Source organism: Rhinichthys klamathensis, unplaced genomic scaffold (assembly GCF_029890125.1).
Source record: "Rhinichthys klamathensis goyatoka isolate OS25496 unplaced genomic scaffold, OSU_Roscu_1.1 h1tg000121l_1, whole genome shotgun sequence".
NCBI lineage: Eukaryota > Metazoa > Chordata > Actinopteri > Cypriniformes > Leuciscidae > Rhinichthys > Rhinichthys klamathensis.
In genome coordinates, this window is record NW_026606658.1 from 4,486,981 (window position 1) to 4,503,880 (window position 16,900).

The 16,900-nt window shown below is 37.2% G+C and overlaps 1 protein-coding gene across 4 annotated transcripts in view; it reads left to right on the plus strand.

Moving 5' to 3' along the window:
- The first annotated feature begins 3,765 nt into the window (after positions 1–3,765).
- The window catches only part of mta3 (metastasis associated 1 family, member 3), a 39,197-nt gene continuing 26,062 nt past the window's right edge, over positions 3,766–16,900 (plus strand). For 3 of the 4 annotated variants that reach the window (XM_056255608.1, XM_056255609.1, XM_056255610.1), the window contains exons 1-6: positions 3,797–4,028; positions 5,603–5,670; positions 6,866–6,959; positions 9,645–9,771; positions 15,427–15,490; positions 15,587–15,704. In XM_056255608.1, coding sequence (XP_056111583.1) covers positions 4,001–4,028; positions 5,603–5,670; positions 6,866–6,959; positions 9,645–9,771; positions 15,427–15,490; positions 15,587–15,704 — 499 coding nt within the window. In that variant the 5' untranslated portion in view covers positions 3,797–4,000. The other variant, XM_056255611.1, reaches the window with a different exon arrangement.

Consider the following 16,900-nt stretch of genomic DNA (forward strand, 5'->3'; position numbering starts at 1 on the left):
TTTAGAATTAGAATTGGCTGACGAGTCGAATTAAGAGTGGGGGTTCAATCTTCAACTGGCTGGCAGGAGCCGCCACTGGCAGGTCATGTGACCTGTCAGTGGCTGGCTGGCAGCTGCCAGTCTGCCACTGGCAGCTGCCAGTCAGCCACTGACAGGTGCAGTGGCTGACAGTGGCTGGCTATAGTAGTCTATTTGGCAAGTTTCAGAAACCATCGATTTTGGACAGTTTTTGTGTTTTGTGTTCCTCCCTTTCTAGCTCATTTATTATGAATCTGTTGATATGAATAATGTTCTTTAGTATGATTGCTGTTTTGTGAACTGTTATCCCAATATAACCAGTCAAATATGGCCGTGATCAGACTGGCAGCTACAGACGCTCGCTGGACGCTCATCCAGTCAGCCGCGGCTGAGACTGCGAGTCTAACGCGTCGCCTGACACTCTCGCTACAAGGAAATACATTGTTTTCTTTTTATAAATATAATGACATGCCTTTATTCTTGTGGAGGAATGATGTTTTAGGGACTGTTATCCCAATATAACCAGTCAAATGGCTGTGATCAGACTGGCAGCTACAGACGCTTGCTCGACGCTCATCCAGTCAGTCGCGGCTGACAGTGCGAGTATAACGCGTCGCCTGACACTCTCGCTGCATGGAAATAAATTGTTTTCTTATTATGAATATAATATCATGCCTTTATTCTTGTGTATGATTGATGTTTTGGGGACTGTTATCCCAATATAACCAGTCAAATGGCCGTAATCCGACTGGCAGCTTACAGACGCTTGCTCGACGCTCATCCAGTCAGTCGCGGCTGATAGTGCGAGTATAACGCGTTGCCTGACACTCTCGCTGCATGGAAATAAATTGTTTTCTTATTATGAATATAATGTCATGCCTTTATTCTTGTGTATGATTGATGTTTTGGGGACTGTTATCCCAATATAACCAGTCAAATGGCCGTGATCCGACTGGCAGCTTACAGACGCTTGCTCGACGCTCATAGTGCGAGTATAAAGCGTTGCCTGACACTCTCGCTGCATGGAAATTAATTGTTTTCTTATTATGAATATAATGTCATGCCTTTATTCTTGTGTATGATTGATGTTTTGGGGACTGTTATCCCATATAACCAGTCAAATGGCCGTGATCCGACTGGCAGCTAACAGATCTTGCTCGACGCTCATCCAGTCAGTCGCGGCTGATAGTGCGAGTATAACGCGTTGCCTGACACTCTCGCTGCAAGGAAATAAATTGTTTTCTTATTATGAATATAATGTCACGCATCTATTCTTCTTTGCAACTGCACACTGTGTGTGTGTTGAATAATAGTTTAAGTGCGACAAGCAATGGCATATAGATTCTTGATTTTTATTTGTAAATATATTTTTTTATTTGTTTTTATTTGTAAATAGTTTTTTTCTTGGGTTTTATTTGTAAATAGTCTTTGTAAATTTGAAAATAGTGATACAGTCTGTGCTAAGTGATTTTACCGTTAAAGTTGGCATTCTTTTATTGAATTATTAAAAAGCTTTCTTTTATCAAATTATTTAAAAGCATCTCTATTTTGTTCTGGTGTCAGAAAATGGTCAAGGCAATGACAAAGATTCATGTTATTGGGATTAATTCAAGTTCGGGACGATTTTAATCCTTGTGAAAAAGTAGCCTATAAAAACGTGAATTAATCCCAATAACATTGTCATTGCCTTGACCATTTTCTGACACCAGAACAAAATAGAGATGCTTTTAAATAATTTGATAAAAGAAAGCTTTTTAATAATTCAATAAAAGAATGCCAACTTTAACGGTAAAATCACTTAGCACAGACTGCATCACTATTTTCAAATTTACAAAGACTATTTACAAATAAAACCCAAGAAAAAAACTATTTACAAATAAAAACAAAGAAAAAAATATATTTACAAATAAAAAACAAGAATCTATATAGGCCATTGCTTGTCGCACTTAAACTATTATTCAACACACAAACAGTGTGCAGTTGCAAAGAAGAATAGATGCGTGAGATTATATTCATAATAAGAAAACAATTTATTTCCATGCAGCGAGAGTGTCAGGCAACGCGTTATACTCGCACTATGAGCCGCGACTGACTGGATGAGCGTCGAGCAAGCGTCTGTAAGCTGCCAGTCGGATCACGGCCATTTGACTGGTTATATTGGGATAACAGTCCCCAAAACATCAATCATACACAAGAATAAAGGCATGACATTATATTCATAATAAGAAAACAATTTATTTCCATGCAGCGAGAGTGTCAGGCAACGCGTTATACTCGCACTATCAGCCGCGACTGACTGGATGAGCGTCGAGCAAGCGTCTGTAAGCTGCCAGTCGGATCACGGCCATTTGACTGGTTATATTGGGATAACAGTCCCCAAAACATCAATCATACACAAGAATAAAGGCATGACATTATATTCATAATAAGAAAACAATTAATTTCCATGCAGCGAGAGTGTCAGGCAACGCGTTATACTCGCACTATCAGCCGCGACTGACTGGATGAGCGTCGAGCAAGCGTCTGTAAGCTGCCAGTCGGATCACGGCCATTTGACTGGTTATATTGGGATAACAGTCCCCAAAACAGCAATCATACTAAAGAACATAATCATATCAACAGATTCCTAATAAATGAGCTAGAAAGAGAGGAACACAAAACCTAAAAAATCAATGGTTTCTGAAACTTGCCAAAGGCAGACTGCCAGACAACTAGCCAGCCACTGGCAGGTCACGTGACATGCCAGTCTCAGACTGGCAGCTGCCAGCCAGCCACTGACAGGTCACGTGACCTGCCAGTGGCGGCTCCTGCCAGCCAGCTGAAGATTGAACCCCCACTCGCCATTTGACTGGTTATATTGGGATAACAGTTCACAAAACAGCAATCATACTAAAGAACATTATTCATATCAACAGATTCATAATAAATGAGCTAGAAAGGGAGGAACACAAAACACAAAAACTGTCCAAAATCGATGGTTTCTGAAACTTGCCAAATAGACTACTATAGCCAGCCACTGTCAGCCACTGCACCTGTCAGTGGCTGACTGGCAGCTGCCAGCCAGCCACTGACAGGTCACGTGACCTGCCAGTGGCGGCTCCTGCCAGCCAGTTGAAGATTGAACCCCTACTGCGAATTAATCACGTTTCAATGAATCATTCCAACAGGTTACCAAAACTGTCTGAATCGATTCGCGAATCAGCCTGAATGATTCGAAAATCTGACTCGTGCAGTGATCAGTTACAGAAATTAGTAGGTTATATCTTAATTTTTTTTTAATCGGCATCTAGGCTATTAGTTAGATTTTGGCTTACACTTTACAATAAGGTTTTTAGAAACCTTTTATAAATGCTGTAAAAATATATTGCTCATTGTCAGTTCATGTTAGTTAATGCATTCACATTAATTAAGACCTTAATGTAAAGTGTTACCATTTTTTTCAATGTAGAGTACCATCCATGCTTCCCAGAGTTAAATCTATTTATTGAAATTTTTTAAAAGCCTTACATTATAAAAAAAAAAAAGCCTTACATTAAACATTTTTATGTTTATTATTTTTTAATATGACTTTTTAAAATGAAATGTACATGACCAAGTTTGATTTTATCTTCTGTGCAAAAAAAAAAAAAAAAAAAAAAAAACAATCATGAGTGTCAAGTTGAGGGTTCAGACTATAGATTTCATTCACCCTCCTCATTCCCTCCCTCCCTCCTCTTTTCTCTCCTCCTCTCTCATCATCAGGAAGCTGCTGCACTCGAGCCTTTTCTAGCGCGTGAGTTACTGTATTGTACTGTGAATCTCTGGAGGGGGGCTGCAAAAAAATCTCCTATTCTTACAGAGGTCCATCCCCCGTACCTATAACATCTTAAGCCAGTTTGCTTTATAACAGGTCACAGGACGTAGATGTCTTTTTGATTCACATATTTATTTTGTTTTTATTTTAGTTTATGGTTTGGTTTTTTAACACTCCGGGAGGGCAGAAATGGCGGCCAACATGTACCGGGTCGGAGGTATGTCCGTCTATATTCTGAATTAACGCAAGTCAAAACACAGGCACCGCCGCCAGACCTGTCTGGGAGGCAGGGGTTCATTTCAGCTCAATTCCCGCAACCGGCCGCTCACTTTTAAATTCTTAACACGTGGAGTGTCATTGCAAAAGAAAGCGATAACGTGGATGAGAATATTTTGGGTTTTGATGTGGGTCAGGCCTCTTAAACTATCATAGCCGCACTAGCATTTTAGCAAGCAGGCTATGTTGCTAGCTAGCCACATCATAAACAAATAATCACTTCTATATGTAAAGCACATGGGATTACTCATATATTGCACATTTCTCTTGGTTTTGTCCATATAGGATAAAGGCCAGATATGCTTGCGACCTGGCCATGCCTATTTTTGACGCCGATGTTTTTCTTTGTGATCATTTGTCTCTTTTTTGGCACGTATCCATTAGTTACGGATCCTCATTCAGCATGCAAGGTAGCAACGCGAGCTAGCATTTAACAGCAACCCCCCTCACTCGGCTTTCCACAGAGAAACCATATTGAGCTTCTGCCACTTATTCACTGAAACATTATGAATATGCACTATTTTGAGGTGTATTTGTTGTCATGTATCTAATCATCAACACGTCTACTATAAAACCGCCGCGTCGTTTGTTTGTGGCATTAGCCGGCTACATGATAGTCAGTGCCGCGGAATTTGACATTGTTTCATGGCGCCGTTAATTCAGTGCCATTGTAACAGATTTTGCAGCTTGGGCATACTTTCAATTTATCAGTTGGACAGTCTGTGTGATAAATTATTACATTGCATTGTTCTAATGTAACCCGTTTCTTGTGTGCTCGGTTATGCCGAAGAGTATCGGAATGTGACTCAAATGACCATGAACAGAATTCGGTTGTTTGCATGAATGAAGTGTTTGTTTACGATCATGTAACTGCATATTCTTCATTCATATTGCTTTCTATGTGTATACCAAATCTAAACAGATCATTACTATTTTGTCAGATCTCAAATCCCATTTGGTAAGAGTTTTCTGTATGTTGTAGTAGTAGGATATTTTTATAAACACACCATTGCAATGCAAGCATTACATTATAAAATGTACCATTTATACGAATTCTCTTCATTATCTAAAGTATGCATTTGGAGGTATTATTTGAATTAAATGGTCGTTTTATCTTTAATGCCTTGTACTTTATGAATACTTTATTCATTATCCATTATACTAGTCTGTGAATTTTACCGTTCACATAAAAATAAGACCACTGGACAACTTTTTTGCGATTGCTTTCTTATTTTAAACGCCTGATCATAGAATAGAATTTTCTGTATTTCTAGCCTGGTTTATTTGGACTGTGCACTTACAGGAAACGCGGTGTGGTGTTAAAGCATATATTTTGTATATGGAGTTGTATGTGGTGTGACATTTTAAATAGGAGAATGAGATGCAACGTTTTCCAGTTGTTGTTTTTTTGTAATGTGAATTTCAAAGTGAGGCTTTTAAATGTCATCCAAGCCCCGATGTGTGGTTTTCATATTGCTAACAAAATAATCCAGTACTTTTTATCTTCTTCTACAGATTATGTCTTCTTTGAGAATTCTTCAAGCAACCCCTATCTGATCAGGCGAATAGAGGAGCTGAATAAGGTACAATGGCCTCAGGGCTGGGAGGGAGAAGTCTGGGTTGGTGGACGCTGGGTGTACTGGTAGGGTGTCGACGCAACATTGTCACGACATCGACACAACAAGCTCAGCCACTTCAACCGGAGCCAAATTTCTTGCATTTCTGTCCGCTTCTCCCTTCAGTCTGTTGCATTTTTACTATCTCCAACACTTGTTTGTTGAGAAACTGTATCTGTGTGACATATGGAAAGCAACTGACTGCTTCCAGGGGTCCCTTTAGTGAAGTAGGATGTATGGTGACGCCTGGTGACCTGTACAATGTCTGTATTATGATCAAAGATGATTCAGCTCTTTAAATATTAAATGCTGAGGGATTTTTTTTAAGAAGCCCTGATTTCACATAATGCACAATGCAAAATCATCTCATTATGCTTTCGTTGTCAGCATGCTTCACTGCACAGTTGGTCATCAACTCTACTGGTGACTTGACACACCTTTTTACATATTTGTCAAATTAGAGGATTCAGTTGTCAGGCAAATTCAGTTCGCTTGCAGGTTGTTATTCTGCTCTGGCCTTTGCCACAAGGTCTGTCAAGCGTCCAAACAAATAATCGCCCTGTGGCCATTGAGATGCACTCTGTCTGCATTATCCTTCTCCCACAACCTCTTATAGATATTGATAGTCCTATACAATAGGAGAAAACAAGCTTTGAGGGTTTATGCATGTGTGGTGAATTTTATTTATTTCAGAGGTGTCAGCTTTACATTTAGTGAGATTATTGAATTATCTTCATATGGAGATTTTCTCAGGAAATATTGATTTATATAATTATTTGTTTGTTTAATTTTTAACATGCATATCATGCAACTAATTGTATTCTAATTTTTAATTGATTGACGGCAATAAATAATTAGTATTCTATCTCTTCATCTTGTTTAACTACTCAGCATCTCATTTAAATCTTGTTTATCAGGCGTATATTGTCACATGCCTTTTAAAAAAAAAACTGGGCTGCTTGTCGTTTTTTCGATTGCTCCTTAGAGAAGTGCAGACACAGCCGGTGTTATAAATTCATCACTGCACTGCTAATTAAACATAATAGACTGCAACCTCAGGTTTAAGCTTTTTCTGTATTAATTAATGGAGGTGATTAGGTTCAGTGTCCCCAGATACTGCATGAAGTTTCCTCACGATGACCTTATTTGTCTCCCCTTTCAGACGGCAAGCGGCAATGTGGAGGCAAAGGTGGTCTGTTTCTACAGGAGAAGGGACATCTCACAGAGCCTCATCCAGCTGGCTGACAAGCACGCAAGTGAGTGAACATGAGTGTTTTTCAGGGCAATGTGAATGTATCGTCAAGGAAACCAAGGGTGGTCTGTGACGTGGCATGCATGAGTGGTCATTTGCATGATAATTAGAAGTCATTTGAAATTGCTCTTGTATGCATATGTGCCTGTGCTCTGGTGCCTGTGTAAGTCAGCAGGGGAGCTGTAATCACTGGAGTACCAGGACCAGATGCCAGCAATTGGGCAGCAGGGCTTCCTAATTTCGTAATGTTTCAGAGGCCCTCAACAGATTTGTCTTTATCAACTGGTATAGGACCAGTTTTGCTTGACTCAGTGTTTCAATGCAGACTAAATGAAAGAGTGTAGGAAAAGGATAAGTGAAATAAATGTGTGGGCATGTTGTCTAAGACCACCGCTAGGCATGATAAGTAGTAGCAGTGAAAGTGGTAGTCATCTCATACTTGCATATAACTAAATTGTAGCATTTCTAGGAAAGTAAAGACAGCTGGCCTGAATAATTTCTGTGTCCTAGTTTCATTTGGGGACTGTTGATTAGACGGCAGAGGTATATTTCTACACTAAAACAGTCTAGTCAACACTGGCCTCCTCTCCAGTTGCAGTTGGTGAACTTGGTGAGTTTATAATGACTTGAACATACAGATATATATATATATATATATAAGGGCTGTCAAATGATTAATCGTGATTAATCACATCCAAAATAAAAGTTTTTTTTACATAATATATGTGGGTGCATTGTGTATAATTATTTTATATATATATAAATACACACACATGCTTGTATGTATTTAAGTAAAATTTTCATGTATATACTGTATATAGATTTATATATAATTTATATTATATATAAATATAAATATTTTATATATAAATTATATTTTTTTCTTAAATATACATGCATGTGTATGTGTGTATTTATATATATATACAAAATAATTATAAACAGTGCACCCACATATATTATGTAAAAAAAAAACTTTTATTTTGGATGTGATTAATCGTGATTAATCATTTGACAGCCCTAATATATATATATATATATATATATATATATATATATATATACACACACATACATATACATTATATATATACACATTATATATATATATATATATATATATATATATATATATATATATATGTGTATGTTCAAGTCATTATAAAATAAGTAACCCATATATGCACTCCTGTGACCACATGTTGCCTGGCAACTATAAACAGCCATACAGTCAAGCTATTCAATTATATTAATTGGCAGAAGAATAATATTTTTTGTAAATAATGCACTCTACTGTTCAAAAGTTTGGGGTTGCTAAGTTTAAAAAAAAAAAAGATTTTAAAAAGTCTCTTATACCAAGGGTGCAATTATTTAATCAACATACAATCTTTTTAAATATTATTAAACTAATGGTTTTCAATTTTAATATTTTTTTAAATGCAAAATTATATTTTTAAACGTTATAATGTCAGATTTTTGAGCAGCATTACTCCTGTCTTCATTGTCACATGATTCTTTAGTAATTATTCTAATATGCTGATTTTGTGCCCAATATACATTTCTTATAATTTTGAGAACCGTTGTGCTGCTTAATATTTTTGTGGGAATTATGTTTTTTTCCCAGCAATCTTATAGTGAGTAGTGAGTTTAAAAGTAATAGAAAACTTTTGTGACATTAGAAATGTCTTTACTGTTACTTTTGATAAATGTAATGCATCCTTGCTGCATAAAAGTATTACTTTCTTTTAAAAAAAAATCCACTCACCCCAAAATTTTGATTGGTTCTGTAGCTGGTAGTTATACTATACGACTAACCTAAGTTTAAGGAAACAGGTGCTACTTTTTTTATCGCTTAAGTTTTTGGATGTTTCCGCAGTATTTTATTTATTATGATTAATAATTATCATTGTTAATGTTATTGTTATTTTTTCAAAAACTCAGTTGCTTTGCCATAAATGTTGCTTTCAGGGTATGTTTACACAACATACTAAAAACAGAAAAGTTTTTTTTCGTTTGCTCTTCTTCGTTTTTTTTTTGTCTGGCAACGTTGTCAAAATGATTCCCGTTCACACAAACCTTTGAATGGAATATAACGAATAAAAGCGCTGTTTTATGCTGCCAGGCCAGTAGTTGGCGATGTCACTTTGTAAAGAAACACTATGCGTCTATAGACTGAACACGTAATACGCATGCGCATGACGTCACCGTTTTCCCAAATTCGTGTTTTTGTCATTTTATAAACGGAGAAGATTACGGTATCTTTTCAAAAGGTTGTTTTTTTCGGGCCTCAAAACGCCATTGGCATGTAAATGAATGACCAAAATCCATAAAGTTTTCTCTTTTTAGTTGAAAACTGTGTCATGTAAACGGCCCCTCAATCATGTGATCAAATACAGATTACAAAACAAATGGCCACTGTACTCCAAAGACTACAATTAGCAATAAATTACACTTTAATCATTTGTGTTGATCACAACCCAACACAGTAAACACCAAATGACAATAAAGAAGGCAGTCATCTTTAAGATCTGCTTTGTGTATGCAAAAAGTATTTGCATTCGGCTGATTCGGTCGGTCTCCTCTAATGTGGCTGCTAATGCAAACGTTCTGTAAAGTAAATATATTTCTAATTGAGTCATTTATATGTGGGACCATGCCTTTTGACCCGTTTCTAATTCCCTTCGTACAGAGGACCTGGAAGAAGAGAAGGAAAGCCCCTCTGAGCCAGACCTCTCTGAAAAACAGAAACATCAGCTTCGCCACAGAGAGCTTTTCCTTTCCCGGCAGTACGAATCCCTCCCTGCCACACACATCAGGTAAACCCCACACGTTCAAATGCTTCTAAACATATGATAGACCAAAACGTGCCACTTAATCCTCAGTACAAATTTTCAGGGGGCCGTTGAGGTAAGATAACAGCCCCCATGTTGCACAGCACAACCCCAGCCCACACCAAGATGTGAGTCACAGTTCTGCATCCATTCTTTAAGTGGCCAATGGCACCCCAGGGCTTTTGTAGCACCCGCTGTGATTCAGGTGATAAATGCATTAGCGGCCTGGAGCCGGGTGGCAGTGCTTCTAATCAAAGGGTAGCCTCCTATGAGAAACATTACTGGTGATGCTGAGGTTTGGAGAGGCCTGCTGTGCTTACTGAAATTGATATCGGCCTCCAAATAAAGGAAATGTCACTCCCTTTCTTCTTTCTTTGTTTTTTTCTTTCTTCTTTTGGCTTCTGTGATCCATAAATATTGAGCAGCCATTGTAGAAGGCTAGCTGGCCTTTTCATGGTATAATGTATTTTGTGAGGAACTGGACATGTCAAGATTGAGTTCAATTTTATAAAAAGAAAATTCGCTCTGTCGCCCAATATAATAAATATAATAATAAAGTATCATCTTAAAGGGGTCATATAATGGTACATGCACTTTTACAAGTTGATTGTACTGAAATGTGTGTTGGCAGTGCCTGTACACAACCATCATAAAATGATAAAAAAATCCATCCAGTGTTTTTGTTTTAATCTCGTTATGTTTTCCCCTGCCTCAAATTGAGCCGTTCGATTTTGTGACGTCACACGCTCGGAAGCCCCTCCCACGATTGTTGATTGACAGCATCGTTTCAACACAGACCCTCCCTCGCTCGTGAGAGCTGTCAATCATAGTCTGCGCGGACCGGCGCGGTCATTGTTGATATGCTGGAGCACTGTCTATGAGCAGAATGGCGTCTAAGCGATTGTGGTGTTCTGTTCTTGGGTGTAATAACGAACACAGCAGTCATTTTAATGTTCCTAAATCCGAACCGCTGAAGACGCAGTGGCTGAGTTTGTTTTCTATGGGAATATTCCCCACGAGCAACGTCAATGCTTTCATGTTTGCGCGAATCATTTCTCAGCAGACTGCTTTATAAACGAGGATCAGTATGAGCTGGTTTTGCCAAAAAGCTGCTCATGAAAAAAGGATCGGTACCAGCTATTCGTGTTCCTGCTGAACCTCTAGAACAACTGAAGTGAGTGTAACGTTTTATTAAACTTTATATTAATATTTATATTAATCTTTGCAAATCGCTATAGCTGCACGCTTCACAATGAATGCGTCTAAGGTTCACACTTAGGTTACATTATGGCATGTTTTATGGAGTGAATTATGTGCCAAAACCTCACACACACACAAAACGTGTTTTACTCACACCCAATGATTCACAAACAAACTCAATGTGGTTTGTAAATGCAAAACATCACTCACAAACTAATGCATATTGTTCTGCAAATAAAAAACGTACCTATCAAACAAATATAGTATGTTTTACATATACATAGAAACGTATTTCTTCAATGACAAAAATATCATCCAAGTACAAATTAAAATCTTTCAAGTACAAAACAAAATTATACAAGTACGAAACAAAAACCTTCATGTACAAAACAAAATTCTTCAAGTACAAAACAAAAACCTTCAAGTACAAAGCAAAATTCTACAAGTACAAAACAAAATTCTACAAGTACGAAAAACTGTCACGTGACTTTTGGCACTATTTTTCCGCGTCCAGGCAGATTTTCTCACAAATGCAGTTGAGCAACTTCCTCTTCTAGAACAGTAGATGGCGCTAAGATAGCGGATCAATTTCGCGCTAGTCTCTCGGGAGAAACACTGATGTGAAACGCGTGCTTGCCTTTGCCCATGGGAAAATGAGCGGTGAACAGGTGTGTTTCTGTCTTACTTTATCTATAATTTACCTTATTGAGGTTTTGGTAAATGTTAGAAATCCACACTAGCACTTAGTAGCACTCCACTCTAGGATAAGGGAATCTATAAACTGAAAGCTCTGCCATCATGTTGCTTTTTACATTTTTGTAAAAACGTTTCATTTACTGAATGAGTCTATTTCTTTCGTTCTCTATAAATTAATGAGAACATTTCATTTAATTGAAAGGGTCCCACTTATTCATTAATTTAGTTGGAATTCAGTCAGCGTAACTGTTAATGTAGCCTAATAAAATAATGAATGAACAAAACAAACAATAGCCTATACAATTGTTTCTTAACTTCCCTGTGGCGTATTGCCCAAATTATTATTTTGGACAGACAAATGAAACCCTCCTTTCAATTAAATTAAATGTTCTCATTAATTTATGGAGAACGAAAGAAATAGATTCGTTCAGTGTACATAATCACTAATTTAGTAATTTCACACGCGTCTTATGTAGAATTCTTTTTTTTTTTAAAGCAACATATGATAGAGCTTTCAGCTTAGATTCCCCTATCCTAGAGAGAGTGAAGTGCTACTAGCGGTAATATGGATTTTTGTCTAGATGTAATAAACATTTTGCAAAAGAAAACCTCAATAAGGTTAATTAGATAAAGTAAGACAGAAACACACCTGTTCACCGCTCATTTTTCCTCAGCTGTAGGCCGTGTTCTATTTCGTTACAGAATACATGCCCAAAAATGTAATTTGTAACGTATTCCGTTACATTACTCATTTTATAAATGTAAGAATGTGGCAATCTTATCCTGCTTACTAAACAGGCCTATTCTGGTGGGTGCGGTGCGGTGGTGACGCGTGTACCATGTAGGGTGGCACTGCCAATAAAGCACCTTAAAGCTGTCACAAAGAACCGGCAAAAGATTATGAATATGTAAAATATAGCAAGGAGATATTTTAATTGTTTATTAATAAACAAGTGTATTCTTTGTCAGTGTGTCGGCTGAAAACATGAAGTTGACGATGCTGACTCGCGATCTTCGCAGTGAAAGTAGTAAATGTCTGTGAGAGAGGCTACCTTATAGTTTGTAGATTGAGTAATACATTTTTGGGCATGTATTCTGTAACGAAATAGAACACTGCCTACAGCTGAGGAAAATGAGCGGTGAACAGGTGTGTTTCTGTCTTACTTTATCTAATTAACCTTATTGAGGTTTTCTTTTGCAAAATGTTTATTACATCTAGACAAAAATCCATATTACCGCTAGTAGCACTCCACTCTCTCTAGGATAGGGGAATCTAAGCTGAAAGCTCTTTCTTTCGTTCTCCATAAATTAATGAGAACATTTAATTTAATTGAAAGGAGGGTTTCATTTGTCTGTCCAAAATAATAATTTGGGCAATACGCCACAGGGAAGTTAAGAAACAATTGTATAGGCTATTGTTTGTTTTGTTCATTCATTATTTTATTAGGCTACATTAACAGTTACGCTGACTGAATTCCAACTAAATTAATGAATAAGTGGGACCCTTTCAATTAAATGAAATGTTCTCATTAATTTATAGAGAACGAAAGAAATAGACTCATTCAGTAAATGAAACGTTTTTACAAAAATGTAAAAAGCAACATGATGGCAGAGCTTTCAGTTTATAGATTCCCTTATCCTAGAGTGGAGTGCTACTAAGTGCTAGTGTGGATTTCTAACATTTACCAAAACCTCAATAAGGTAAATTATAGATAAAGTAAGACAGAAACACACCTGTTCACCGCTCATTTTCCCATGGGCAAAGGCAAGCACGCGTTTCACATCAGTGTTTCTCCCGAGAGACTAGCGCGAAATTGATCCGCTATCTTAGCGCCATCTACTGTTCTAGAAGAGGAAGTTGCTCAACTGCATTTGTGAGAAAATCTGCCTGGACGCGGAAAAATAGTGCCAAAAGTCACGTGACAGTTTTTCGTACTTGTAGAATTTTGTTTTGTACTTGTAGAATTTTGTTTTGTACATGAAGGTTTTTGTTTCGTACTTGTATAATTTTGTTTTGTACTTGAAAGATTTTAATTTGTACTTGGATGATATTTTTGTCATTGAAGAAATACGTGTCTATGTATATGTAAAACATACTGTATTTGTTTGATAGGTACGTTTTTTATTTGCAGAACAATATGCATTAGTTTGTGAGTGATGTTTTGTATTTACAAACCACATTGAGTTTGTTTGTGAATCATTGGGTGTGAGTAAAACACGTTTTGTGTGTGTGTGAGGTTTTGGCACATAATTCGCTCCATAATGTTTTCTATGTATGATGTTCTCAATATAATTCATAATCCCACGTTTATACTGAACAACGCGTTATGGTTACTGTGTTATTGTGTTACAAACGGTGTAACAGAACAGAGAGGCGGAGTCAGCAAAGCTCATTATCATTTAAAGTCATATGCACTGAAACGGCGTGCTGAAAACAGAGCTGTTTTTGACCAAGTAAAATAAGTGTTTTCTTACAATACTAATGAGAATTTTTAATTAAAGTATATTACAAACTTTTAATTTAGACCCTAAAGAATCATACTAGCTTGTACAAAAATGGCATTATATGACCCCTTTAAATACTTTGTACATAAGAGTGAATCTTAATTATGATTATGCACCAGCTGAATTTGAGTTACTGGTCTGAAATTAGCTGAAAAAACAAAATGATGGTTATTTTCGTCAGTTTCCACAATTTCGATCTAGCATTCTGTCCGCTTTAAATCAGACACAGAAATAAAGTAGTGCGGTAAGGTTACATTTATTTGAATGAATTAGCCTGTCGAGAGAGATGTGCGTGTGAATTGCTCCAACTCCTTCCTGAGTAATATAATGTACCGATTGAGCAGTGAAGTTAATTTGTTAAAAGGCGTTGGCAAGAATTTCTCTGTTTCTGTGTGAGCAGCACGATCTCTGATCTTTTTGTGCGAGTGATGTGTGTAGTGCGCTCGATTCAAAGAAAGCAGAGCATAAATGTAGAACGGTGATTAAATTGAATTGGAACTACCTGCGCATTCTACAGTCTTTTAATGCACACCTTCCAGCCAATCAGATTCAGACAGACCATGGTGTGTGCATATATATTACGCACCCTTACATCGTTGCAAACCTGTATGACTGACTTTCTTTCTGTGGAAAGCAAAATAATATATTTAGAAAACTGTTGGTAAGCAGACAGTTTTGGTCACCATTGACTTAAACTGTGTGAACAAAAAGAGTCATACAGGTTTGGAATGACATAATGGTAAGTGAACGTTTTAATTTTTGGAATATCCCTTTAAATTAGTAGCTTGGGTAGCTACAGTTTCAAAGTAGCTTCCCCAACAGTGCAGGTTGGATGTAGACGTGGCAGTGTCCGTGGTTCATGGTAGCACAGAGAGATTAGCATCCGCTTTCCACTGTCCAAAAGCTCCATAATGATTTTGTTCAGCGCTTTCTCATTGTCTGTGTCTGTCTCTTATCTTTTTCCTCTCTCTGCCCTTTCTCCTTTAATTTCCTGAATTTTATTATAGTCCGTCCTCTCACCCATCTGCTCTTTTCTCACCTTTTCATCTTTGCTCATGTCACCATCACACACTCACACATTCTTCTGTAATCTTGCACCTAGTGTCTCCCCCTTCGTCCCCCCTTTTACTGTGCTATGGATTAGAGGAGCTGTGGAGACAGCTGGATGCAGAACATAAAACATTGGGCTGCATGTTTTAATCATTTATCATTTTTTTTCTTCTGGGGTGGTGGAAATAGGGGGAAGTGCAGTGTGGCCCTCCTGAACGAGACAGAAGCTGTGCTCTCCTACCTTGACAGAGAGGTAAAGTCTTTAAATGCTATTTTGTATCTGATTGATTGGATGTCTAATTTGAATGAATTATTATTTAACTATTGCTTTCGCAACTCTCTTTCTCAGGACACATTTTTTTACTCATTGGTGTACGACCCCACACAGAAGACACTATTGGCCGATAAGGGCGAGATTCGCGTTGGTCCACGCTTTCAGGCTGATGTCCCAGAAATGCTACAGGAAGGTTAGTTATATTATCATAGATGTCAGTTTCTTTTAAATTTGAATATTTAGTGATAAATCTCAAACTAGAGAGCATTTGGTGCAAGTACAAGTAAACAATCAGAGTTGGGCTTGTTTGGCGGGTGGGGTATCTGTGTTCGCTTGAAAATGTGTTCTAGGGTAGGAAATTAAGATAGGCTTGGGGCAAAAATGCCACCAAAATAAATACAAAAATGCCCCCCAAATTCAAGATAAGGAGACAAAAAATGCCTCAGGAACAAAATCTATTATGGCTGTTTAGATTAAAGTAAAATGTGAATATGAATGAAAATTGTTGATTTGTTAACATTGCATCAAAGATTTCTTTTATGTGTTCTTTTTGCAGTGTTGAGCATTATAACCAATCATGCACATTTCTTTTGAGCGTTTGAATGTAATGGCCAATCAGAGGTGTTTAGAGCCAATCAGAGGTGTTTAGAGTCACTGGTGATTAAGTCCAGTGGTTAGTCACCAGTCACTAGCGCAGTGGTCTGGAACCTATGGTGCACGGTCCTTCGCTTTTGTAAACTGATTTTGTGGTCACAGTTATGAATATGCAACTGCTGAATTTTTTTTTTTTTTTGAAGTGAGCAAAATAATTAAAACAAAAAGAAAAAAATGGGTGAATAGGGGTTAGCAAGCCCGTAGCATCAGATGCCAATGCAAGTCCAAAGCAATGCTCTGTGCCGTAGCAATGTGCTATGGCAACGACATTTCAAACTGTCTGGTGGCAGATACATTAAAATAAACAGGACTTTTGAACAATTGATTACATTTTTATACACATTGTCATAGTACAATTCAAATGCATTTTGTTTTATTGACCACAGTTTTATTATTGATAAGGGGCACTTTTGATTAATTTTGAAAAAAGAGCAAGGGCTTGAGCCCCCAAAGATAAATGTATTATTTTAATCAATATTAATAATTATTATTACAGTATCTAGATAAATAATCAACAGTAATGTTGATAATGATTTGCCATATTGCAGTTCTGCTCTGTAATGAATTTTGATTTTAGATTTTATATATGTTATGTAGCCTATTTACATTATGCAACATTATGCAATTGTTGTGAAAATACATGTATGTCAACTTTGAGTAGCATTTTAACAATTTGTGTAAATAAACATGCCATGGCAGATGCAGCTTCTTGGAAAAAACAAATGTTTTGCCATG